General features: G+C 38.4%; 1 protein-coding gene across 1 annotated transcript; it reads left to right on the top strand.

Annotated features, from left to right (window-relative positions):
* Window positions 1-265: 265 nt before the first annotated feature.
* LOC117049058 (synaptonemal complex protein 2-like) lies at window positions 266-26,664 on the top strand. Its single transcript, XM_033153661.1, has 24 exons — window positions 266-342; window positions 1,950-2,083; window positions 2,175-2,542; window positions 4,097-4,221; window positions 4,417-4,453; window positions 4,773-4,846; window positions 4,929-4,986; window positions 6,682-6,737; window positions 7,129-7,180; window positions 9,161-9,329; window positions 9,795-9,859; window positions 10,399-10,578; window positions 11,566-11,767; window positions 13,340-13,563; window positions 16,261-16,425; window positions 17,091-17,181; window positions 17,594-17,737; window positions 19,215-19,345; window positions 21,321-21,415; window positions 21,498-21,597; window positions 23,015-23,073; window positions 23,227-23,305; window positions 25,759-25,815; window positions 25,920-26,664. Exons 1-24 carry the CDS (start codon window positions 266-268, stop codon window positions 25,989-25,991), a joined length of 2,814 nt encoding a protein of 937 aa, XP_033009552.1. The 3' UTR covers window positions 25,992-26,664.
* The last annotated feature ends 1,009 nt before the right edge of the window (window positions 26,665-27,673 follow it).

Below are 27,673 nucleotides of genomic sequence, written 5' to 3'. Positions count from 1 at the left end.
TGTTTATATACAGCAAGCTCCAATTCAAAATGTTTTCAACATGCCTTACAAGGAAGAGGTTTTAAACACCAGTGAAAAACAAAAAGCAGGCAAGTTGCTTGACACGTTTCACTAGTTTTGCTTTTAAATTATTTTCATATTTGTCTCATTTCAGTTGATTGTATGCAGCTCTTGCAGCTGAAGAGTGGGTTAAAAATGTTCTAAAAAAAGAATAAAATTCGGATAGAAAAATTTTCAGCAAGATGAAGATTTTAAGTCTAATTTTATGTCTATATTTCACTTAGATGAATTGATGGATATTGTTCCTGATTCTCAGCTGGTAGAAAGAAGTGACAAATCATTGTAAGTAATGGAAATAAATTATAAACAGTAAATCTAAATGTTGTCCTTGTCCATGGAGTTTTCTTGGCAGGGATACTGGAGTGGCTTGCCAGTTCCTTCTCCAGGTGGATCACATTTAGTCTAAACTCTCCGCTATGACCTGTCCATCTTGGGTGGCCCTGCATGGCGTAGCTCATAGCTTCCCTGAGTTATTCAAGCCCCTTTGCCACGACAAGGCAGTGATCCATGAAGGATGAAGTGATCCATGAAGTTGAGGCTCCAATACTTTGGCCACCTCATGACAAGAGAAGACTCCCTGGAAAAGACCCTGATGTTGGGAAAGATGGAGGGCACAAGGAGAAGGGGACGACAGAGGATGAGATGGTTGGACAGTGTTCTCGAAGCGACTGGCATGAATTTGGCCAAACTGCGGGAGGCAGTGGAGGATAGGGGTGCCTGGTGTGCTCTGGTTCATGGGGTCATGAAGAGTCGGACACGATTGAACAACAACATCATCAGTTATCTTTTCCTTACGCACATCTTCTCTCTCAAGCAAAAACATGGATGTTAGCAGGGTGGGGTTCAAAATCCCTTCCAGCCTATGGCTTGGAAACTTTGGCTGTTACTTATTATCTTATTTTCTTTTGGCCTTCCTTACACCTTGCTTACTAGGTTAAAAAAAGACTCTTAAAAGGGTTAGCATTTAGTTAGTGCAAGAGTTCTTCTTTGTAGCTCCTGCACAGTCATACAGGCCAGTTACTTGCCCATGCAAAGATAATTTGGTTAAGTTCTAAAGCTAGCTTACAGTTTTGGTGGTTGCCCTGCTGCCCCCACCCTCTATGGGCATGCATGGCTCCCACCTTCTAACTCTATTCTCCTTTGACCACCCCAGCCGTAAGTTGCTTGGAGAACTGCTCTTTGCTAAGTATTTTCTCTGAGAGGGGGGGGATTGAACTCCCCCCTTACTTTTATATTTTCTTTTACGTATGTTTCATCCTTATACTTCTGTCTTTTTGTTTTCATTGGTCACTCCCTGGTTGTGTTTTTTTCCATCTTTACAGGTTTGTCACTCAAGGGGTGGGATTTTTTCTGTAGATAACTCGTTCTGGGAGTAAACTAATTGGCATAGTCTGTGTCTTCTACTCTCCCAACATAGCCAGGCTTTTACTTGCCAGGCAAGCAGTAGATTACTTTGTGTCTAAGAGCACTGCTTTGGGAGAAGGCATTGTTAATTGCTCAGAAAGTCAGGCTTACTCTTTTATAACCTCCACATTTTTTGCAGGGGAGCAGAGCAGACACCAGTGGGTTTTGCATTTCTTCAGGAAGATGGCAGGCCACTCATAAGATATTTTATGTGTTTGCTGGAGATGAGGAACCTTAAAGTTTTTTACTCTGCCTTATACAGACAAGCAGGTTAGCTCTGTGGCTTCTGAGCAATTGGCTTACAGTAGTCTATAGGCCTTAGGTCCAAAAAAAAAGAGAGAAGTGTGTTTCTGGAGCACTTCTCATTGTAATAGTGCACAAAACTTCACAGACCTATGATTCACAAAGCCTCCTACTAGGCAGGGAGGGACAAGCACATACAGTAGTGATAAAAGTAGGATTTTCTCCCCATTTGCTTTATTTAGGTTACCTGGCATTCTGGAAAATTCTGTTGCAGAAGCTAGAACTCGGAAAAAACAGAAGTGTTGGGTACCTGAGAAGATAATATCACATTGTAACAAGCAGAATAGTAGTGCACTTGGAAATACAGACTATCAAGGTTAAACTTTTACTTCATTTATTAAAAGTTAAATCAGGTTTTTCTTAAAATACCATTTTTAACTTCATTTTGTGTATTTTGTGTATATTAGGTCCTAATTCATGTAGTAAAGCTGTGAAGCCAAGAGTGTTCACGTCAGTATTTGAAATGCCTTCTCCAGGGCTGAAAAACAAACATCACAGCTATGGAAAAATCGTGGAGCAGCAGTGCAATGAAATCAGTAAAATGCCAGAAAAAACTGGCAATATAAAGAGCACAGAGTCACGGAACAGTTTTAAACATTTGGATGAGAGCATGTCAAAAGATAACAGCATAAAGCTTGCTCCTAATAAACATGAAATATCACTTAAAGCAACAACAATGAGTTCAAGACATTCAGAATTAGTTATGGAAACCAATGATGACGCTAGCTTTGATGTTTCTTTTGGAAAAGGAACTACTGACAAGAAAACAGATCAGGTAAAATGAGAGAAGGCAAAGCAGCCTCAGAATTACTTTTCTATTTGGAAATCATAGTCATGACTTTTCAGGTATTACTAATAAGTTGTATATTATCACTACATCAAGTAACCCTGCCAGTTTACTTCACAGTTTGTTAAGATTTCAAAGTGGTACAGTGTCACGCACCAAGCCAGTCAGTAAATCACACAGTTCCAAAGCTGGAGATACGCGATCTTCACAAACTTGTCTGTGTTTCAGGCCTAATGGGCACAGCAGCTCATGCCCTTTAGGTCCTACTCCATGAAATCAGTTGCTGAGACTAAAAGTCCTGCCTGCCTACAGCCATCCATGTCTCCTCCAGGGCTTCTTGCAAGCAATCATAGACTGCACTTCTGTGCAGCCTGCCTTGAATAAATAATAATAATTGTTATTATTTATATGCTGCCCATCTGACTGGGTTGCCCCAGCCACTCTGGGCGGCTCTCAACAAAATATTAAAAACACAGTAAAACGTCACCCATTAAAAACATCCATAAACAGGGCTGCCTTCAGATGCCTTTGCTCCTCCCATTTCATACCTCTTCTGGTTCCGGGGGGGAAGGGGAGTTTATTGCAACGGGGGTGTGTGTGTGTGTGGAGATACCCATTACTCTCATCTCTGCCTCTGAACCTCCCTCTTCCCACTCGTCTGCTTCAGCTTCTGCCTCTGATTCTTGATGTCTGTCTGCCATAGCTCCCAACTCACTGAGCCCTGTTACCCTTCAACTTTTGACACCTCTTCTTCCCATTCTTCTCCCTCTGTCATAGTTGTCCAACTGCCACTCTGGACTGGGTTCCCCAGTTGGTTTCTCCCACCACTCCTCTGTGTTCAACCAAACCATGACATACAGATACCATAAAATCTATTTAGGTTACAATATTGTTTCAAAGAGGTTGTGAACTGCTAAACATTATCACTTTCAAAAGATATATTTCTTTAAAATTGGTAAGTGCTTAATAAATGTTATCGTTAAAGTTGACTGCATTTACAAGTGCCCTGGTACCCAAACCCGTGTTTAAAATTATTGTCACTTAATGGAGACTGTCTGTAGCAGGGATAGTGAACATGGGGCCCTCCAGATATTGTTGCCCTACAGTTCCACCATCCTTGACTCTGATTCCAAACCTGATCTACAAAATAAAATGGAGGAAGAGACATAGCCTGTAATTCTAGAGAGAACTAATGTGAATGGGGGAGAAGCTTGCTTGTTTGCTGGATATTTTTTTTTTTATAGTTTTGGAAAGATTCCATTCAAAAGCTTTCTTGTTCATCCAGCTGATAAACTCCAGTAAATAACTCCCGAACCATTTTTTTGCTCAGCTTTATGCACACTTATCTCCTTACTGCTGTTAATATCATAACTGCAAATGGCTTTAGTGGAGCAGAGATTTCCTGCATGTTGTATGAATGTTCTTCATTTTCCTACTAGTATACAGAGACCTTTGACTTTCCGAACGATGCTGTAGAAGCTGTACTATTTTACTAATCAGTTTTTCTGGTAAATTTAACAAATTATCTTCAAGATCTTACAGAAAGCAAAACAAAAAGAAATGATGGAAACTACAGAAATGTTACTAAGTAAAATCAGCAACCGATACAAAGGAATGGATGGTGCAAAAAGTACAAGAAAATTGTGCCAGTTCTTTGCTAACAGGAGGTATTGTATACATATTTTCTTTTTATAGTAGTTATTTGCAGGCTAGTAATATATTTAGAATTACAATATTTTACTGATCTTGCTTTAATTTCAATGATATTACTTTTTAAAAATTGCATTAAAGCAAATGTTTTTTACTAATGAATTTTCTGGTATGAAATAGATTTATTATATTATTTTTACTTATTTTTACAGCACATCTTTAAATAAATCTGGTTTCAGTGGTTGCAAGGTATGTTGTTTTTCTATACAAAGAGGTATATTAAAATTTTGTTTTACAATCGTTTCAATATGTAAGATAAAATATACATTCATATAGTAAATTTAATGTTTGACTCAACCACTTATTAATAGTTACTGATCTAAAACTCCTTAGTGATATGTCATGTTTAAGTTTTTGAACCTATTTGGGGGCACCTTATGAGGCCAAAAAGCAACTTTTAAATATTCATATAATTAAATAAGTCTTGTTGAAGTAAAAGAGGATTGCATGAGTTGAGGAGGAATATTAATGCCACTAGACAGTTTTTTTCTAACTCTTTTATGCCTAGAAAAAAAGTCAGAGCAGAAGTTCTAGAAGTTTAAAAACTACTACTTTGCTTAACGTAACTACTGGGCACCTTATGTAAGTAAAGCGTCATCTCATACAAGTACAATAATTTAGATTATGAAGAGTATACTGAATAGAGTTTTATTTCTTTTGATAGGGACGATGTCTACAACTTTAATCTGAGTGGATTTGATGAACCTACAGTAAAACTTGGAGTAAGAGTAGTATTGTACCAAATAACGTGTTATTAATTATAAACAGATGATCACCTGCACAGTCACATTAGGGGCAGCTCTACATTAGCTAGGGTATAGCAGCCCACATAAAGCAGTCAATTTGGGAGTACCGTTATAATGGGAAGAGCAGTCCTAATGGTGGGAAGCACAGAGTGACAGATTCACTGCCACATCCTTAACCTTATGCCATATCTTCAGGCTGGATCCATAACTGGCCCTGTGCTGCCTCTGTAACACTCTGTTTTGCAGCCCTCCATTAACTACTGCCAGCAGCAACAGCTTCCAAAGCCACCCATGCTTAAAACAGGAACAGTGAGCCCCCCCCCCCATAGTGGCGAAGCCTCGCTGCTGACAGAAGGGTACCTCTTAATTGAATCCCCTATAACAGCACAGTTTTGAATTGTGCACTTCATTATTATATTTTTTGCCACCATGTGCCTTTGAAATTTTCTGGCTCTGGCTCCAGACATACATATCACCACACTAGGAGAAATTTAGAGGGCATTAAATGTAAATGAATGATTGCTTAGGTAAATAAATAATTATAACACCATTTTACTGTAATCTTGGCCCACTTTCATTTTCTTTACATAGTATAAATGATACACCGTTTGGCGCATATATATATATATATATATATATATACACACACACACACACATTTTATTCATGCTGCTTTGGTGATAATGTTTTTTTTTAAAAAAAAAATATTTAAATGATAATACATTAATCAAATTCAAGCCACAGACAACTAATCAACAAGCAGGGCACTCAGATTTAGGTGTATCAGATACATCAAAGAGTTCATCTTGCTAGCTCTGTATTCAGATTCACATCTGCGTCATAGGTAACTAGAAGAGATTTTGCACAAAAGATAAACATAGACAGAATAAAATAAAATCACTCACTGAAATAAAAGGATTGCATTAAAACTGATAGTCCAAACACCATACCCTGTCATTGTCTATCCACCTGCTCACTGCTTCCAAATGACAGATGTCACTAGAAAGCCCAGTGAAAATGATGTGTTCATATTGCCACCTAAAACAACATGAAGGTTGCAAGGATCTCCTTTGGCAGAGTAACTCCAGCAGTAGAGCAATAATGAGAAATGAAATCTGTGTATATGGCAGTTATAATGGGTGGAATGCAGGCTGCATGAAGCAGCTCACCTCATGTTTTATTCAAAGGGCAGCATGATTTGTATGGAAAACATGATTCCCTCAGATATCCATAATATTATAAGGATATATTAAACTGAAAGACGAGCTGACTATATTTTCCATGCCTCTAACATTTTAATAGGGATATTTGATACTTCAGAGGTTCATAATGAGATTTGGAACCATGTAAAAAGTGTTTATTTCGAATGGACTTATCAGTATCTAACCCTATGCATTGCTACAGCTATATACAAAATAGACTGGATTAATGGAGGATATGGAAAAACAATTGTAGTATTTCCTATGCTGTTTCAGTAATTTTTACTAAGTCTCTATAGTCTTTTGCAGAAGGATACAGTCTGTTTTTGTAAATTTCATTACAAAAAGGAAATAAAAATACATGATTGCTTGGGTGATATAACCATCAAAAATAGATGAACAAGAAAAAAAAGTTGCAATGAGATTTGATTTATTTCTGTTTGATTTATGTCTTTTGGTATTTACATTTTAGATCCAAGAATTTCATCTTACCAAACTGGAAGCTAGTACTGATGATCCAAAGAAAAAGTAAGCATATTTGGATCATTAGACCCAAATTCCTTTTAACCCACCTTATGATAATAAAAGTATAAGTACATATATTTTGATTTGCTTACTATTTTACACAACCATCTCAAGACAATGTATGATAAAACAGCAAAAATATAGGTAAAAATATAAAAAGCCGATAAATTTGAAACAAAACTAAAACACACACTTGTAGCAAAGACCCATTTATCCACCGGAGAAAGCTTGTTGGAACAAAAATGTATTCAGTTGTTTCCAGAAGTGTAGATAATGGGCACCTGTTGTATCTTGATAAGATTTTCCAGACATTCAAGTAGTCAAAAAACAAATTAATCCAAATTTATCTACTTTAGGTATAATTTTTACATGATTTACTTTATATTTGTTTCAGGAATCGTGGAAATAAAGAGGAAAGTATAAACCAAAAGAAGCAAGATAAGAAGGTATTTAAAGAACTGGAATACAAAAGAAGAAGAATTAAGAGTCCCCAATATTTATTTATTTTTTTAATAAGATTTTATTGATTTTCCATATAAACAAACAGAAAAACAATACACAAATACACAAATGCAACATAGAATTTTTTTAACAAACCTAAACATACAACATCTATATCAAAACATCTACCTCCCTTTACTTTTTGCAAATAAAAGGAATTCTTATTCCAGATCTTCTATAAAAGACTTCCCCCGTTTTCTCTCCTTTGCCTTCACTACTAATATACTTTGATAACATCCATTTTTAACTTTAAAATCCATTATCCACCTCCACTATTGTTAAAATATTCCAATAAATTTCTTTATCTTAAAAATCCTTCAGATATCATTTCTTTAATTCAAAATCATTAAAACTTACCATCTTATAATATAACATAATAATTCTTAAATCAAATCTTAAATTTTTCTTGTTTAAACTGCTGCTGATAAACAAACACAGAGTCCCCAATATTTAAAACAGTTTGTTCAGTAAATATATTATACAAGGGATGCAAAAAGCCATCTACAAATCATGAATGTAATCCATAGATTACTCACAAATCCAGATTTCTTGCATGGGGAGCATTTCTGTGTGCTGGAAGTGGAGGAGGAGGGGGCTGCAGTGGCAGTGAATGGCTGCCTAGCATGGAGCAAAGCAGCCACTCTGTTCTTCTGTTAGCCAATCAAGAAACCACAAGGAGAGAAGGGGTAGAGTTAACTTGGCCAGACCTGAGAGGCAACTTCATCCCTCTGGTCTGCCATAAAAGAAATGAGGATTTGCCAAGTGGGGAGCCATTGTATCTCCAACCTTCTCAGCCCTACCCATCTTTTCTGCTATAATATGGTGTTCGCTGAGCTGTTTTAGGGATGTGGGTGGCGCTGTGGTCTAAACCATTGATCCTTGAGCATGCCGATTGGAAGGTTGGAGGTTCGAATCCCCACGACAGAGTAAGCTCCCATTGTTCAGTCCCAGCTCCTGCCCACCTAGCAGTTCGAAAGCACATCAAAGTGCAAGTAGATAAATAGGTACCGCTCCAGCGGGAAGGTAAACGGCGTTTCCGTGCACTGCTCTGGTTCGCCAGAAGCGGCTTAGTCATGCTGGCCACATGACCTGGAAGCTGTCTGCGGACAAACATTGGCTCCCTCAGCCAGTAAAGCAAGATGAGCGCCGCAACCCCAGAGTCATCCGCAACTGGACCTAACAGTCAGGGGTACCTTTACCTTTTTAAGCTGTGTTAAGTTATGATGAGAGTGCTATGGACCCAGGTTTAGCTACTGGTTGACAGTTGGGAAATAATTTTACTCAGGACTATAATTGGCTATTTTGGTTCTGGAAGTTTTGCCTTTCTCTTAAGCAGTCATATGGCATGCATTCTTGTTTGGTGTCTCTGCAGGAGCAATATACTTTGAAGTATCAGACACTTGGTACTAAGTATCAGGGAGGATCCTTAACACAGAGGGAGTTGGGAATGGACTCTTCCTCACCTGGGAGAGGGTCCCCTCAGGGGATCTTTGGGCTGCCAGCGATTACATCACTACCATGCACAGTCATGGGAATGGCATGAGCTGACAGTGTCTGTAGCCACCTCTTATCTTTCCAAAATAAACTGAAAGCCTGGGTTGTGCCAAGCATTCAGACAACACATACATTTTCAGAAATAGGACCCTGGCCTTGTAACATGCTTTGCCTCTGTGAAGCTCTGCCCAATAAAAATTGCTTTTAAGTGAAATCTGTGGTCTTAGTCTAGCTGTATACCGGTGTGTTATGGAAAAGTCTCATTGACACAACCACTGGGCTTAAATCAGTCATGGCAAACTAGTTTCATTGGTTTTGGTTGTCTTCAGTGTTTGACTTGTTTAAGGACTCAGTCATAACTAATTTAGCTGGAAAGGCTCCTGCAAATTTAATGTAAGTAAATGGTTTATCAGTGTTTCCTTATTTTATAGACCAGAACTAATAAAAACAAGAAGCACCTTTTCAGTGACACAGATACAGAATATAGAGATGATGACAGGACAGATATTAGCTGGCTAAGAGAATCAAATAGAAAACCTAAACTGCAGCTGGTTGACTATAGCAGACCCAGAAAACAGAAGTCTAAAACTCTGGATACAAGTACGCAATCTATATATTACAAAGTTTATAGTTGTAACGATTTTCACTTCGTTCTGTGATAGTAAATGTCTTCTTATTTTGCTGTCTTGTAGACTTTCAGTGTAGTGTACTTAAAACATGTCAGATGAATTTCTAGAATTAGATATTATATTTTCCCTGACAGCTTTAGTGGGGGAAACTAGTGTTATTTTTCTGTTTCTTGATTGGGTAAAATATGAAAATAATATATCACTTACTTTTCAATATACTCCACTGGAACAAACTTTGTAGATCAGGATTGACAGGTTAGAGTTCCTGTTCATTAATGGTACTCTGATTTCACATTTAAAATGTGAAGATTTTAAAATGACTCAAAGATTTTAAAATTTGTTGTGAGTAGTGAAACAGAATATAATTGGCCTAAATGAAGTTATTTTGCACTTGATGTTGTAAGGTTTTGTTTTGTTTTGTTTTGTTTTGTTTTAGATATGTATTCTGTATCACCAAGCATGGGGGAAATACCTCAACAGAAGAAAACCATAAATGATAAGGTATGATAAAACTTTCAAACTATATATTAGAAGCATTAATACTGAGTCTGTCCATAAGACAAGACATATAAATAATCTGATTCAGTTTGCTGTGCAATATAAGGAGGAGCTGTTTGGCCATTTTTCATTTCATTTTTTTTCTGTCTGTCTTGAAGTAGACCTATAATTTATTTAAACTCCTATTCTGGCCTGTTATCTTTACTCAAGATTTGCCAGTCTTTCCTGTTCAATGAATTCCATGCATTGATTTGCCTGTTTTCTCTTCATTAAAAAAGGGGTAGAAGCAAGGATTTAGTTTTCCTTGTTTGTGTTCACCTTAGCCTTTCCTCAGTTACTTCTGTTATACTTTCCTGCTACTAGTGGCATGCCAAAGACTGTTTTAGATATGGGAGCCATTTTGTGTTATTCCATGCCCTCCACAGAGCTCACATTTTGTGGGTGGCCCCCATGTCACTTCCTCAAAATTCTGAATGTGCTTGTTGGCCTGATAATTAATAAATCATCACTTACATGTTTGTACATTGTTGGAATAAATAAAGGTACCAGTTTCTACCAATCAGTGTGATAATGATGCTGTGGGGAAAGCAGCACCAGCCAGATCAAGACAACCCAGAAAAGCAGCACTAGCCAAAAAACGTTATAAAGAACTCTCAGATTCAACAACTGAAAGTGAAGAGGAATCAGTGCACTTAACTAAGAATGGCATTTTAAAAGAACATGTAAGTTGTAATTTATTGTGCAGCATTATTAATTATTTTAGATTCTGTTAGAGTTTGCATTTTAAAGAATCCTTAGTAAATTTAAAATAATTGTAAATATGTTGAAATGCCCTTATCTGAACTGATCTTAAACAATCAAACTGTAATAATATAAATAATATAATAATAGAAAACATTTTTTAGCAGAGGGTAAGGATCCCATTTCTCCCTAGCACTCTGAATTTGTAATTGTACAAATTTAGTGTTGTTTTAAGCACCAAATAATTGCCCATGATAGATTGTAGTTCCAGGAGAAGGGAAACATAAAAGGAAGAGAAATGTGTGAATATTGTTGTTGTTGTTCAGTCGTGTCCAACTCTTCGTGAACCCATGGACCAGAGCACTCCAGGCACTTTCACTGCCTCCCGCAGTTTGGCCAAACTCATGCTAGTCGCTTTGAGAACACTGTCTAACCATTTCATCCTCTGTCGTCCCCTTCTCCTTGTGCCCTCCATCTTTCCCAACATCAGGGTCTTTTTCTAGTGTGAATATTAGTACCAGGTTAAAGAAGGAGAAATTGAAATTGAAATGCTACTAGGGCAAACATAGCATGATAGAAATACAGTTACACCCTTGGATTCCCACTTTGTCTAATGGTAAAACACTGAGTGGTATTCAGTGTCACTCCCAGATAGAATGATTCCCCCCTTCTCCTTGCCCTGTGTGCTGTTCTGATGGTTTCTTTTGACACACACCCCTGCCAAATCAGCTTTTTGGGGAATGATGGAAAAGCCCATTGTACAAGTGGAAGGCTTTTTGCAGGGCTTCCACTGATGGAGTTCATTATGTGAATCCTGCCCAATATTTTTGAATTAATATTTGATATTAATATTTGAATTAATATTTTAATTATTAATTTTGTTAATGTTTCCAGCATAAAATCTCCAGTGTGCTTAGTATCTAGTGAAATGTGTCAGATTTTTATTTTTATTTTTTTGGTATTTCCAGCCAGAACACAAAAGTATGAAAAACAAAGCTGTCGATCAACCAAAGGTACAACAGTGTGTTGCTTCCAGTGAGGTGACCAAAATAAAACAGGTACAGCAAGTAAAAAAGTCCACTAAATCAAAAGATAATGTGCCAAAACAACAAATGGAGTTATCACCACAGTCTTCGTCTGAGAGCCTACCTTCTTTTGAGACACTGAGAGGTAAGTTTTATATTTTTACTTGTATATTTGTTATTGTGTGTAATACTGAGTAAATACTGAAACTTAAATACATGCATACTGGTACAACAAAGCATTAAAACATAAAATTATATAATCATAAAATCCAAAAAAAAAAGAAACTCTAACAGTCGTTGACAACACGCAATATTTAACAGTTTTGGGATAACTAAAATTAAACAGTGAAACCCAGCAAGCTTTTTGTGACCGGAGGGTGGGGGGGGGCTTTCTAAGAATAATTGAGAGCTGCTGAAAACCTACAATTTATGCTGAAGGGGAAATGATATTTTACTGGTACCTATGCAACACAGGCTACCCTCCAAAAGCTGCTGGGTATCTGTTAGACTCAAGTAATTCTAGATTTTTATAGTACTTTCTTTACTGTTTCTTTCCTGCTACCTCTGAATTGCCAAATTTAGAAGTTAGAAGTTAAATTAAGAGAGCAACAGGAGATAACAAATTCACTTACTCTGTTGCTGACAGTCTAGGTAAGTCATTGTGCTTTTCTGATGAAAAGTGTAATGTCTGGTGAGTAAAAACTCTGGAAGAAAACAATTTAAAAACTGCAAGAAAACAATTATGTGTCAAGAAATGCAATGTGTCATCACTGGAGAGGGTTGATAGTTGCATGGCAAATGAACATAGCTCATTGGCAGAGCACATGCTTTGCATTAAAAAAAGAGTCTGGGTTCAGTTCTAGTCATCTTTAGGTAGTGTTGAAAAAGACATCTGTCTTAAACCCAAGACAGTCACTGCCAGTCAGTGGCTTGACTTAGATACAGAAGCAGGGTGTTGGTGCACACTGCATAGCGGTGTCTACTTTTCTCCTCCCCTGCTCCTGTCGCACTGGAAGAAAGTAACCAAAGTACTGGCTTAGCATTATGAGCAAGCCATCACTCATTGTTTGTTGCACCTAAACATGCCACAAGCAGTAATTGGATTCAACTTGTGGCTTGTTTGGAAAGAAACAAATCACAAGAGCGGTTCACATGCAGCACTAACCCAGTGCTCTAGTTTGTTTCCTCCCAGCATGGCAAAGGGAGGGACGGGAGAGAAGCAAATCAGATACTTACTATCATGCTGCTTGTTTGCATTAAAACATGTTTTATTTTGAAATATGGTTTAACATATGAACCAGATGGAGTAACGGTATGATTCAGTGTTCAAAGGTTGCTTGCTATGTTTCTGTACAATGAAAGAACACATGTTTTTACTTGCTTGAGATCGCAGAAATCTCCAGTTCAAAAGACAACTGGGAAAGATCCCTGACTGAGCCTCTGGAGAGTTGCTGCCTGCTAGAAGATAAAATGGGCTAGAGGAATGAGTGGTTGCTTTGAGTGTTATATAGCTTCATATATTCATCATGTCATAGCTTCCCTTCCCTCATGAGTTTGTAGCAGAATGTAAAATTAATATGCAGTTGAAATTTAGAACTGGGGTTGAGGTTGGGGAGGAGAGTTCACAGCCTGAGACTTGCACAAGCACATTCTTAAATGTCAAATGTTGTGTATGAACAAACCAATATGTTGAATTATGCCTTTATCATTTGTTTAGGCTGGCAGAAGGGAACAAGGGAGGAATCTACTGATCATATTTCAGAGAGAAGGTCATTTTTGTCACCCTTGCTTCACACACCTGAAAAGGAAGAATCCTTGTGCAATATCAAAAATGTGCCTGCTTTAGTGAAAATGGATAAGTTAATGCAGCTTCCTGAAAAGGACCAAACACAGATGTTTGAATCTGAAGACTTGTCACCTATTTTAAGTCCAGTTCCTTCGGTAAATATGGAGTATTTTTAAAAGCCCCGCCCCCCCACCAGAATTACCTTAATTCAGATATTATATTTAAAACTATTAGCTTGATATATGGAGGCCATACCTATGCATGTTTGCTAGGAAGTAACTCCCATTGACTTCAATGGTGCTAACTCCCAATGTCACGTGCATAGGATTACAACCTTCTTATTCTTCCTATTAATTATATTTGTATTTTGTCCTTCATAGATTTCAGGGTGGTTCACAGCAAAAAATACCCTAGTAATTAGACAATGCAGGTTACTACAGCTGTCTTTAATTTGCCTTTGCTAAAATATAAATGGTGTAACATACAGTATAGAAAAGCCTCTAATCTCATTTCTCCTTCTAGTGGTCACAGTGTATGTATATTGTGTATATGTATATAAGGAAGGGAGTGATTTTTTCCCTGTGGTGTTTTCATGTTTTTATTTGATTAATCTGACTTTCCATATATACTTACAGCACACTTATAAGGATATTTGGTCAGGTAAGCCCCAGTAACCCCCTGCCTACTACTGAATTTGCTCATAAGTGTGTTCACACATACATGTAGACTCTAATCTTACCACACGTTAATGGAGGCACAACTTTGGGTTGTTTTAATCTGGAGACAGCCGCACACCACAGTGGTTATTGCACTATACTACTATCAATTTAGAAATGCCAACACAGTCTTTCTTAATTAGGGGAATTATCAAGAAAACAAAGATGTAGCTACAAGTGGCAAGTGATAAGTAAAATGGCTTTGCTGCTTGAAGTATCTATACAGACATGTAAAGCAGCAAGACAGTTGTTACAAATTACACAGATTACCCAAACCCATATTACATGTCCTGTAACCTTATACTTTAACAGTTTTTATTACGGAAATAGAGATCAGCAGATTTGGAGAGTTTGCCTTTTATGGTGTGAGTTTGGGCACTAGCCACTGAGCAAAGTTGCACAGAGAGCCTAAATGTTCTAGAGGAAAAGCTGAAATCTAAATGGCTGGGGTTTAAGAGAATGAGATTAGGGAAAAGAGCAGGAATGGAAGAAAGAAGCAAGACCCTAATAATTACATCCCAGGGAAGGAAGAGTTAAGGAGACATCGTTTCTTGAATTTCACCATGACCTGCAGTGACATGGTCACAACTGAGTCCAGGGTTCCTGACATCAATTCATTTGATTTGTCTTGGGGTATTTACAATTACATTAAGCTTGCAAAGTAAAGTTCCTGTGCTCTCTTAGAAGGCTCTCAACCTGCTTAAGTTAGGATAGGAAGATTGATAAGACAGCCCTTGAGCTGAAGCCTGATTCTACCCTGGGCTCCTTAGAACCCGCCTGATACAGTTCCAGAATTAGAAAAAGCTTCCTTTTGAAATAATTGGCTTGAGCTTCCCACAAGGGGCCTGACTAATTCCAAATAAAATAGCACATTTGGTTGAGGAGCAGGAAGGCAAGGATAAGAAATCTAGCCAAGGTTGAAGGAGTCTCCTACCAGCATCCATTGGAGCAGGTTTGAAACAGAGCAGAGTACAGTAGAGCAGTATTCTGGGCGAAAGGCTGAACAGTTTGGGGATCAGCAAGATACGCATTTACAAGAAAGAAGCTTCCTGCCTAGCTTAGAGACAGTTCTAGACAGAAGCGATATTGAGTGTTAATTAGTTCCAAGTACTGAGTCATTACCAGACATATCAATACAACTTTCCCACTGCAGAGTGACAGGAAGATCACAAGAGGTCTCTGGGCAATCAAAAACCAGCATCAGGTTATTGAGGTGTCTCATGATGAAGGGAGGTGGCACTTTCCCAATGTTCTGCCAAGGGGCAGGGTTCTTTTTTTGGAATCTGGATCCAATGAAACACACAGATGGAAGAAGAACAAAAATATGCTTTAATTTTCTAGATACAATCAGACAAACGTAGCGTACCTGACAAAAGCCCAAGCACAAATCTCCTCTTCTGCCGCCCGGGGCCCCAAGAGAGCAGCGGGAGAGATCCCTCACACCAGGAAACCCACAGCACCCGGTACCTGGTCTGTGGCGAAGCCCAATCAGTCCCTTCCATTCCTTCGTTTATATAGCTGACTTAAGTTTGATTGTTTTCACCTGGCTATCAGGTACCATTCCAGAATGGTCAGGGAATCAGGCACCTGAGTGTGGCTTGGCTAAGGTCATTGGCAGCTGAAGGTGTTCTCAACTAATTGTATCTTCCTCACAAGCAACTTTACTTTGCTAATTAGAGGAGGCAAAGGGAATAGGATATGCAACCTGACTCCTCGTGATTACAAAGATCTTCCGCGAGTTTCCACTACACCCAGGAAATGCAAATTAGGCATAATCCAGTTATTGGTGGAATATATTTACTGGAGGAAGGCCCCAGGGCTGAATATATGTATGCTTGCATAAGATGCGGCAAAGGTTCTGTGCTATCCTTTCTATCCGCAGCTGATTCTATGGGATAAAGTCCGCTTAAACCAATGTTGCCTTCTATGTTACTTCAAATAGTACTACACTCATTGCTCAGAGCCATTCAAAATATAGTTCCAAGGCATGTGCAAAATTCTGACTGAACCAGTGAACCCAGCTTCTCAGTTAACAGTTTTCTTAAGGTTGCAACCTTCAGTGATCTTACACATTAGAAAAAATCTGCATGTGTATTTTTCCTTAGAGTCATTTACCAATAACCATTTTCTTTGTAGCTGAACCTTAGTCCCTCCACTACAAAAAGAAAAGGCACCAGTGTCCAAAAAGCGGACGAATATGGCGCTGTTGAAACAACTAGCATACAAAATTACTCTTTAAACAGATCATCTGATATAGAACTGAAAGATCTTTCTGAAAACCTTATGAAAAATGGCAAAGAGGTACGTGATATCCAATGCAATTGTTGCATTTGGTGGGGAATAGTTCTCTTTTGCTGTTGTTATTGTAGTTACTGTTTTTATTGTTGTAGTTATTGTTTTTTGAAAATACATTTCTTCGTTGTTTCAGATTGAGCATTTTGTTGTGGAAACAGTCAAAAGGAATAGGCCAATGCAAATTCTGAATACTATACTACATTTCCCCTAGTTTTTATAAAAGCCACAAACTGTTTGCTATTTGTCTTTGAAACTTATAAGCCCAGCAAACATTTCTTTCTACATACCATACTTTTAAAAGCTACAATTGGACTGAAATTCAAAACACAATTGCTAGGGAGTAAGCCCTATTGAATACAATGGGATCTGAGCAGGGCTCCACAGGACACAATCCAGCCAACATTTTTTAGTTCCATTTATTTCAGTGAGAGATATTTAAGCATTTTATAGAATTTAAAAGTGCTTAACTGTAGCTGGATTATGCCATATGTTTCTAAAGCACATTAGTGTAACTGTTGAAAATTAATTTTAAAGTATTGGAGCAACTGTATTTTTAGCAATTTTTCATTTATATTTATATATAACATGTTAAATATTCACATGTTAGCTTAATCTAAGGTAATCTTACAAATTGGTTTAACATTTGGTTAACATTATGCAACTATTTTTAGGGTTCTGTATCTCCATCTCAATTATCCACACCTAGCAAAAGTGAGGAAGAACTATGGCATGCGGAACCTCTTACTAACACATATAAATCTGGTTTGTAAATTTTGCTTTCTGAAAAAAAAGATAAACAGCAGATCTGCAGTTTGCTATGGAAAGTCTTTAATTTTTGCTGTCTATTTTACATGGTCTGAGAAATCAAGTAGCTGCATATTGTTTGACAACTGGGGCTCGCTAAGTTTCTAAATGAATGATTGCAAATCATTATGTTATTCCGGAGGGCTCTTTCTTTCTTGACAAAATACTGCTATATGCCCCCTTTCTCATGGAAAACTAAATATGATGAACTTTTTGAGCTCCAGGGAGCTGCAGAAATAAATTATGTAGCATTTCTGTGTCTTGTGATATGCAAACCCTTACATGCTGTTTAGGTATTGAATTGAGCACAACTATATAATGCTGTATTTTATTCCTGTGGTTTATAACATTTGTTTAAATATTGTCTTAGGACCTACAATACATACTAATTTCAAACGATTGTGCCAGGAGGATACTGAAAGTGATTCTGATGAAGAAGGAGATAAAAGAGAGGGAAGAAGAAGAAAGCTGCTCCCTAGAAAGTTATTTAAAGCAGATAATAGCACTTGTAAAGGTCAGCTGGAGCTGCAGTTGCTCTTTGAAATGGTGTAAAATGTACACACACATCTCAACTTTCCCATCTCAAGTCATTTCATCTGTTATATTAAAAGGCATTTAAGTAAAATAATAAAGGTTGGGCTCTGAAGAACCACTCAACTAGGTATTAGCTCAATGACGCTCTGAACATATATTTATCAAACACCCCCCCCCCCCGCTATATGGCTTCTGAAACTGGGCAGAGTTTCTAAAGCAGTTTTATTCAATTGAAATAAAAGGGGTGGGGGGTCCACTGGAAGTTCTAAGTCCTTGGGTATATGTAAAGTAGTTAAGGAATCCCAACTGAAAGTCTCTGTTAATAGGGAAGAAACTTACTGTGAATTAAGTGCCACCTCCTTATTTGACAGGGAGTGTCAGAAACTATATAGGTGTTTTTAACTATCTTGCTCTGACCATCGCTGTTGCAGTGCATGCGTTCTTAATATATATTTTCAAAATACCCTTGTGATTTTGCATTTTTGCATCATAGCATCATGTGAGATACATAGATTACACTCACAGCTGTGGTTATCGTAATACAAAGTGAATGGTTACAATTCAAAATGAAAACATAAGAATGGCTTACTACAAGAATTGTTGCAAAAGTCAGTTTCATCACACACACACACACACACTCACTCACACTCCTCTTCTTGCAAGAGGAATACTTTAGAATTAGAAAAGCCCAATTCTCTATCCAAGTCATTGTCAAATGCTTCTGATACACAGTGCCACCTTATGATGAAAGGTGGAACAACATCTTCTGCAAATACAAGTTGATCATTTGAATTTCCCAGCAAATTTTGTTGAAAAGCATAGCAGCATTGGCTTTTTCCTTTACTTCTTTGAACTTCTAAATGAGCTCTATTGGATGCTTTTCATATGATAGTTTTTCTATATGAATATAGGGGGGGATTTGCTTCTCTGTGTGATGGTAGCATATCCATCTCTTTCATAATGTATACATATGTTGGAAAGTCACGATTGGCAATATGTTCCCAAAATGTGGATATGTTAACAAAATTGGCTTAGGGTAACATTGAAGCTAAGCAGGCCTGGGCTTGATCAAAGCTTGGATTGAAGGTGGCTTGGTAACCATATGTATGGCACCATGCATTGAGGTCATTAATGTAACATTTCTAACAATGTAACAATCCAACATTTGCATGATCTTTACACTTTATCCATATGCCGTATATGTGTATACAGTACCGATAAATTGCCATGTGTGAAACAGTGTTTAGGTTGCTGTTAGTTAAGATTTTATTTATTTACTTATTTTGTTAGTCACTTTATCTTGCCCAGGGTAGCCCAAAGAAACTTACAACCAACCACACAAAGTCCTTGAAATTATTTGAATAAGCACCATATCTCTTAGGAAGTGCATCCATAGTGATAGGAGTATACAATAGGTGGCATCTGAATCATGATACATAATCTTTTTTATTTTTTAGTTTCTGAAAGCATGTCTCCTTTGTCCATCAATGATGCATATACATTTGGTGGAGAAAACTGGGATGCTGACAGTTCAAGTGTAGGGATGATGTGTCAGAAGGTTTGCAAGGAGTTTGCCAGGAAAACACAGGCGAGTCTCTTTTATTTATCCCCAATATCGTGCACCTTTTATTGGTAGAATATTTAGTCTTGTTAAAAAGAAGGTTACATATAGTCTTGTATAGTGGGTTGCTTTTGATTATAACTGGTGTTATTCCAGATAGCGGCAGAAGTTATCCTGCTCTCCAAGAAGTCCTCCGTAAATATTATTGTTGCGTGCCCAGGCACTGTGATCTGCCACCCTGCAGCAGTGTTAAATGATCACTTGTGACAACAATTGTTTTGGTTCAAATCCGTCCACAACTTCATTGATTATATATGCAAGTGGCTTTGACTCAGGCCAAATCCTGTGTGTTGGTTGATTCTCCTCAGGGGTAAATCATTGGTGAGGGAGCCCTATGACATTCATCAAATAGGTACTGCTCCACCAAGACTGCCTTTTGAGGAGTGCAGTGGCCCTAGCCCCCAACTGGGCATCTTGACAGGAGCACCTCCTCTGGGATCCCTTTAACGGTATACCCCATTCCCTTGGTGGGGTAGTCAGAAGGCTTACAATATCCCTTTGAACCAATAACTTATCTGCCAGAGTTGTGACAATTGCTATGAGGTAGGTGAAACCCCCAGGTCAGCCAATTGACCTGAAGGACAAATACCCCCCCCCCAGCCCCGAATACAGCAACCAATCATAATCCATAGCAAGGTCAAAATGGTATTACCCCCATGGTGGGTAGGATGCAGTATAACTGTAGGGAGGGTGAGTGGAAGATCCAACGAGACCATAGTGCCAGGCATGGAGACAGCACTCTTTAAATACCCTGGGAGCAGACCTGAGTGAATTCCTATGACAGACTCAGTCAGGCCCGCCCCTTGGAGTGCCTGCCCCCTCCCCCAGAGTGCCCGCCCCTTGGTCTAACTGCTATTGGCCAGTCTACGCAAACACAAAACAAAGAGCCATGACAATAGTCAGTGAAAAAATGTATAAATATACTACAGTAACAATGCAATAAATACAAAATATAAACGCAATGGCCTGACACGTATACTCAATAGTGCATAGACGCTACTAATAAATACCAGTCTGTAGTGTAATAAATCACAAGGAATTGTTAAATGTTCCAGGTAAGTGTAAAGTTAGTATCCAGTAATATTCTGTTTCAAGCAAAATTCCTCGTCTTTCCTGACGGGTTGCCAGCTGAAATTCCTCCCATTTCACTGGTGAACATCCAGTTTCCTCAGGCTTTGCCGACCTTGAATATTGTATGTAACGCAGGAGCTTTTAGCCATTGTTTAATTTCTTTATAATGTTCCCATTGATAGAGCTTGTTCCTTTGATGAAACTGGATGTTCACCAGTGAAACGGGAGGAATTTCAGCTGGCAACCCGTCAGGAAAGATGAGGAATTTTGCTTGAAACAGAATATTACTGGATAATAACTTTACACTTACCTGGAACATTTAATGATTCCTTGTGATTTATTGCACTACAGACTGGTATTTATTAGTAGCGTCTATGCACTATTGAGTATGAGGTGGCTGGGTGCAGGGGGATGCCGCCATGCCACCCACCAAAGAGGGTAAGCTGAATTGTTGTTATTAAATTTGTTACCTGCCCTTCACCAGCAGGTGACCGAGCAGGCTGCAACAATTTGAAATTCAAACAGTTAATGCAGATTACAATCACAGGAGTAGGATAGGCTCTGAAAATGCACATCTCAGATGTCAAAGGGCAGGGTAAAGAGAGAAAAGAGAATTCATTGTCTGTGTTCTAGTACAGAATATTCTGGCCTTCCATGTACTTGTCAATGCATATGAAATGTTTACAGGGGATAAATCTGTCACTTTGCTTTCATGCAATCTTTTAAAATGGCAGCTGGAATATATTTTTTCAGAGTTCTGGTTTTTAAAGCATCGTTTTGGGAAACCTTTCAGGAGGACTGGTGTGTGGTTCTTATATGGAAGGGGTGGGAATTGACAGGACATAATTTTTGTTTTCTCTACTGTTTTTAGAGCCGCTCAAAGAGAATGGACAATTTTACAAAGCAGTCATTGAAAACAACTCACCAGCATTTGAATGCAATGAGTAGTGAGTTACATAAGTGCAGGTGTGTATTGAATAATTGCTCAAAAATGAATGTTGCTGTTGCATGTATTGTGTATTTTTTCTTTTTCTTTGTATTTTTGCAGGACCAAACAGCTGGACCATCTTCATTCCTGTCTCATGAAAGAGCTCGAATGTTTTGAAAAAGATTCACAGGCTTTGAGAAATATGGAGAAAGACTTCTCAGTAGGTGTTTCTACTCACAGAAATATTAAACTACTTGAATTACTTGCTGTAATTTGAATGTAGGGCATTTAAAAGTACTTATGAACATGGAGAAATTTAAAAGGGGTTCCTGAACTGGAGGTATCCCTCCCAGAAGCCCAAAAGAAAAAGATGCAGGCTCCAAGTGAGAAGATAGCCCTTTATTGAAATACAAATGAGCATAGGGACAGTCTCAAAGGAGGCTGCAAAGGACCACAACCAAAGCCATTTTTCTTGCACACTTCCAGATTATACGCATTATTTCCATTCACTGCTTAAAGGATTGAAGCAATCTTAGCAGTTGCTACCTGATGTCATCATCCAGAACCAATCAGAATCTTTTAGCTTTCAGATCAGCCCTCATGATGATTTTATGTAATTACATATAATCATTTTTCAGTGTCTTTCTTTATTAAGACTTTGACTAATGTTCCTATTCATTAAATGTCTCCCAATATCTGCTTTCATCTATCTACAAAACAATTCAAGATTAATCACAATTGCCTCTTTTCATTCATAGAATGGTCACCATACATTCTAATAGTTTATTCTTTGGAACATTTGCTACTAGCAGGCTATCACTTTATTACAGGCCTTTCCCCGGGTCTTAGAACCTGCCCAGTACATAGATGTAACAAGTAAAGCATTTCATGGCGTAGAGATAAGGAATGGGAAAAGCTTTACTGGCTATATTTCTGTATACAGTGTTACCTCGCTAGACGAATGCCTCGCTAGACAAAAAACTCGCTAGACGAAAGGCATTCGCTAACGAAAGGGTGACTCGCAAGACGAATTTCCCTATGGCCATGACTCGCAAAACAAAAACGTTTTGCGGTTGTTGCTTTCTTTTCATAAAACCGTGCTTCCTCCAACTGTGCTCCGCAAGATGAAATTTCCGCTATACGGCAGCACTCGCGGAATGAATTAATTTCGTCTTGCGAGGCACCACTGTACAGTATTTGGCTGCAAAAACCCAGGGCCAGAAGACATGCTGACAATATGAGAAATAATGAGCATCATGAGAAATAGTGGCATCATGACTCACTGTGTTCTAGTTCACTCCACTTTTCTTAGAGTTTTCCAAGATGTGGCGAGCCACAATCTATATTAGGAGGTACAACTGCTCTCACCTAAAAATGGCAGCCTGTGGTGGCTTCATCGTGCCACATTAGAGAGGCATGTCTGAATCCGTTCAAATTTTTTGTTTGTCCTGGAACATTAGAGTGAAGCTAACTATCAAAATAGAGCATAAAGTTGTGGGAATTGGTGGCAGTTAATTAGCAACATAGTATAGTGTTAAAACAGCAGATTTTAATAGTAAGAGCCAAAAAAATAATAATCAGGGCTTGTTTCACGTGAAAATAAGAATTTCTTATACTGATTTTTATTTTATTTGCAGAACTTTTCAAAGAAGCAGTTTGAAACATTTAGTACTTACAAGAAAAATGAGCAACAGAGGTTAGTGTGCTTTCTTATTATTGGAGCACAACAGAGGCACTGCATCTTTGTCGTTGCAACTACTTTTAATGTTACATAGGAGTACATGGCAGTTTTTTTTTCCTATGTCAAAGCAAAGATACTTAAATGGTGTTTTGATCTATATTATATTAGATTTCAGAATCTTAAAACTTCATTTGAAAAGAACATGTACCATACTGCTGACGTTGAGGAAAGCATTTTTACATCTGAGGTATGTAATTTCTCCTCCTAATTGACAGAAAGGAAACAGTTACAGTGTACTGCTTTTAATGCCTGACTATAAACATCCCAAAAGATATACAGTGATACCTCTGGTTAAGAACTTAATTCGTTCTGGAGGTCCGTTCTTAACCTGAAACTGCTCTTAACCTGAGGTACCACTTTAGCTAAAGGAGCCTCCCACTGCTGCCGCGCTGCCACCGCACAATTTCTGTTCTCATCCTGAAGCAGAGTTCTTAACCCGAGCTACTATTTCTGGGTCAGCAGAGTCTGTAACCTGAAGCGTCTGTAACCCGAGGTACCACTGTACCTAACAAGACTCAATACATATGAAAAATACAAAAGCCCTCTCATGGTGGAGTTCTCCTTCCAGTAATAATCTTGTATCTACATTGTTTTTAGAAAGTGGTTCATATGCTGCCTTGAAAAGCTTTTATCCTTAAAGGGGACCTAAATCTATTTTTTTTAAAAAAATAGAATTAAGTGAAATTAATCAAGGACCAATTTCAACAGTAGCTAATTGGGTGATGTGGTAAATATGAATCCTAGACCTTTCCTGAGAATCAGTGTACCAGTACAGCAGTCTAGGTGGACTGAAGAAGTGTGCATGCACACGAAAGCTCATACCAGGAACAAACTTATTTGGTCTCTAAGGTGCTACTGGAAGGAATTTTTTATTTTTTGTTTTGACCTGTAACTAGGTGGACTGAATAAGTCATGTGTTTTCCACAAGTAGTAAATGCAGTAGGTAGCTGAGGACAGCCTCAGTTCCCTGGTTATGTGTATTACTACTATACATGTGTTTATTTTGTTAAGCCCGCACCTGTGGCTCCTAAAAGCTGTCAGCATGCAACAGTGGCCACACCCCAGGAAATGGCTTTGACTGGCCAGCTAAACCAAATGAGATAGCCAATGCATCTCAAACCCTCAGTGAGTTAGGGGCTTCCCTGCATGTGAAGACAGGCTCTGGTGGATTGAGCAGACGAGATTAATAGTGAGCCAAATGATCAAGAAGGCAGTTTCTGCACATGCTGTAGAGGGAAATGGGCAGACTGGAAATGGTCAAACTGGAAAGGTAGCCCATCTAGGAGAAGGGAAACTGATCCTAAACCTCCGCTACCTTGTGGATATACTTATCTGTGAGAAAGATTTCTGGAGTGACCCCCCCCCCCCCGGAAAAATCCATACAAACTGTCTTGCAGGACATGTTTGAGAAAAGGAATAAAGCCATAAACCCGGAGTGGAGTCCTTAAGATGGTTGAATGTTGCATTGTAAGCCACCAACTCTGGCAGCCAAGCTGATGCCAAATGTATTGCTCTGCTTTCCTTTGGACCACATCAGCGAGGCTGAGAGAGATCTTGTCATCTGGGCAGCCCAGGACCTCCATACACATTGCCCAGACTCGCTTCCCAGGGGGGTCACTTCAGTGCTGTTAACACCGCAAAAACAACACAGGAGGCAGTCATTACAAGTTACCATTCTCTGAAGCCACAACTTTGCCCCCAGAAGTGCACTTCATTGTCTTTCAAGACAGACGGTTGCCAACAATGTGTTGTGTTGAATTTTGCTAGTACACCTTAAAAACATAATGTCAGGAACACTTCTATAACTCCTACTCTGCTATTATGGCATGAAGCTTTCCCCAGGCTGCTTCTTCTCATATTTCCAGAGTTAGTGCAGTTGAGCAGAAGCACTGACATCTTCCCCTGTTATTTAGAAGGGTGCAACTGATCCAAGGCAAGCCCACATGTGGTAAGTGGCTGATTAAGTAATTAAAGGCATTTGTGAGACCAGCATCCACAAAAGTAGCTCCCTGTGTGACTTGTGGCTTTGCTTCCTTTCAGTTAATCTCTGCTGGCAGCAAATAATTCTGCCCCAGTTCTACCACATGTTTGGTGTTCTGAATCATTCTGAAAAAGAGTTGCAGCAGAGATTATGACCCACCTCCGTGTTGGGTCTGCATGATTCACTTGCTTGCTACCAGTCAGCAGACAAGCTAACTTAGCCTTGCAGACACCCACAACAGTGAAACATTGTAGGTGGTTTCTTATAGAAACCTTTGCTAACAGTGATGCTTGCTTCCTAGTTTAATTCTGGTGTTTGATATTAGGTGTGGAGAACCTCTGGCACTCCAGGAGTTGCTGAGTCCCAGAAAGCATCTGGGGGACCAAAGGTTCTCCACTCATCATTTAACTGATGTGCATGGAGGGCCGTAGAAAGGCAACGGAGAATGAGAGAACCTATTTTGAAACTGCAAGAAGATGGCTTGGGACTTCTGGTGCCTTAGTTGCCTGGCAAGTGGCAATCTTGCAGCTGTGCTGTCTCAGCACAGAAGCTCTAAGAATTTCAGAAAAACTATAGAGTCATTTGGTTAGACTTTGCTTTCTGCAGCTTTAGTCAAAATTAAAAAGTGAAAATACACCAATTTATTGATTTTATTTTAGATGCAGCTAATGAAAGATGACATGAAGGGGCTCCAAGAAAAATTCCTTAAGGAAATGGTAAAAATAAAATTGCATCTTCATTGTACATTACTTTAAAAAAAAGTTCTTTTGTTAAATTATTTTAAAAGAAAAAAACCTAATGTAATGACTTTTTTTCACAGCATGAAGAAGAATTGCTTAATGTTCGCAAAGGACTACAGTCGCTCTTTATGGTAGAAGATAAAAACTTCTAACATGGTTTATGATGTAAATGCAGCAAGTTAAAAGAGACAACATGTTTGTATTACATTTTGGTAATGTGAGTGACCCATCATTTCTGTAATGGGGTTTTTACTTGTTGATTGGATGTAATTATAGAGAGCAAACAATTTTCATGAAAATGCTATTTATCATTATTGTAATTTATGTAGATAAAGTATTTTTATGTTAAGTGATGTTTTGCTTTTAAAAGAAATTGTTCTAAAAGGAATTCCAATAACCGAAGGGTTTTTCTAAAATACAATGGCCAGCTTAAGTTAGTCATGACTTAATTTAGCTGGAATGGGGCCAATTCTTTAAAATTAGCTGTGATTAAATCCTGCTTAAACCAAGAATTAACTGTACTTTTTTTTAAACTTCCCATATGATGAGCAAAGAAATTAGGTCTTTGGATAAGTTAATATTACTATTGAAAATAAGAGAGATCATATGTATGCATTGCAAAATGCAGTCTGTAATTAGAAATTCTGTAGCAGTTAAAGGGAAATTAGATGGTGCTCATGCAAGTTTAATCCAAGTTATCTTAGCTTCCAGCTGGAATTTCTTATAACCCAAACATTTCTAAATGTGTTCTTTAACTGTTTTGGGAATGTATATTTAAAATTACAAAAATGTACATTTCAGAAAATTATAATAGATTCTGCAAAATATCAGTAGAAGCAAACCGTTGCCCTTTCCCCACCACTTTGAGCCAGTGATAAAAAGGAATCCACATACATCTCATTTACAGCAGTTCTATAGATCAAAGGTTCATAGTTGGTGGTCTGCGGAAACACCATTCACACTACCATAGATATATAAAAATTCCCAAAAGTAGGGGGTCCATGGCTTAGCTTTTGAAAAACAGGTAGTCCACATATGTAGCTAATTGGGAGCCACTGCTTTGTTGTTCAGTCGTTCAGTCGTGTCCGACTCTTCGTGACCCCATGGACCAGAGCACGCCAGGCACGCCTATCCTTCACTGCCTCCCGCAGTAAATATCAATATTCCACATACTGAATTTTACAGAATCTGAATTTGCTATTGTTGCAGATTCTAATTGCATCTTCTCCCATGTTAATTTAGCGTTTTTATTTTTTATTTTATTCTACTGCTTAATATTGTCAAAATCTCTTAAGTGGTTTGCATGAAAACAATAATACACAACAACCTTCATTACAATTTCCTTAAAATGAACAGCTGAGCAGTGCATGAAAAGCCCCCCCCCCCCATTAAGAGTTGGACTCCAAGAAAGCTTGGGTACACATACAAGATTTTAAGAGGCGTTTAAAGGTCATTAGGGTCTCTCTACCTTACAAATTACTAAAGGGAGGGCATTTCAAAGGTGGTGTGGTATCACACAGAAGGCTTGCTTCCACAGTGTTAACACATGACACTCTGCTGGTCATAGAACAGCCAGCAGGGTCTCCTTGAAAAATATTAAAGATCTTTCTCTGTACTGGGAGAGGCAGTCTCCTAGATATCCTTCTCCCTCCCAGATTGTATTGTAAATGTGCACCGCAAAATCTTGAACTTTGCTCGGTAGCTAATAGGCATCCACTTTGTATCTTCAATGCTGGTGTGATATGTGTAAAGCCAGGTGTACCAATAAGCACCTTAGTAGCTATGCTTTGCACTACGTGCACCTTCCAAACAGTAGCCCACATACAGCACATTA

This window comes from Lacerta agilis, chromosome 6 (assembly GCF_009819535.1).
Source record: "Lacerta agilis isolate rLacAgi1 chromosome 6, rLacAgi1.pri, whole genome shotgun sequence".
In the NCBI taxonomy this organism is placed as follows: Eukaryota; Metazoa; Chordata; class Lepidosauria; order Squamata; family Lacertidae; genus Lacerta; species Lacerta agilis.
Note: the sequence above shows the minus strand (reverse complement) of the source record. Positions and strands in the feature narration are given on the sequence as shown.

Bases quoted from the DNA above. Each gene is read 5' to 3' on its own strand.
- LOC117049058 (XM_033153661.1), top strand. From the start codon at position 266: ATGTCTATATTTCACTTAGATGAATTGATGGATATTGTTCCTGATTCT. The intron at 9,860-10,398 runs GTATGATAAAAC...GAATAAATAAAG, and splicing joins AGAAAACCATAAATGATAAG to GTACCAGTTTCTACCAATCA. The intron at 19,346-21,320 runs GCGAGTCTCTTT...TACTGTTTTTAG, and splicing joins AGTTTGCCAGGAAAACACAG to AGCCGCTCAAAGAGAATGGA.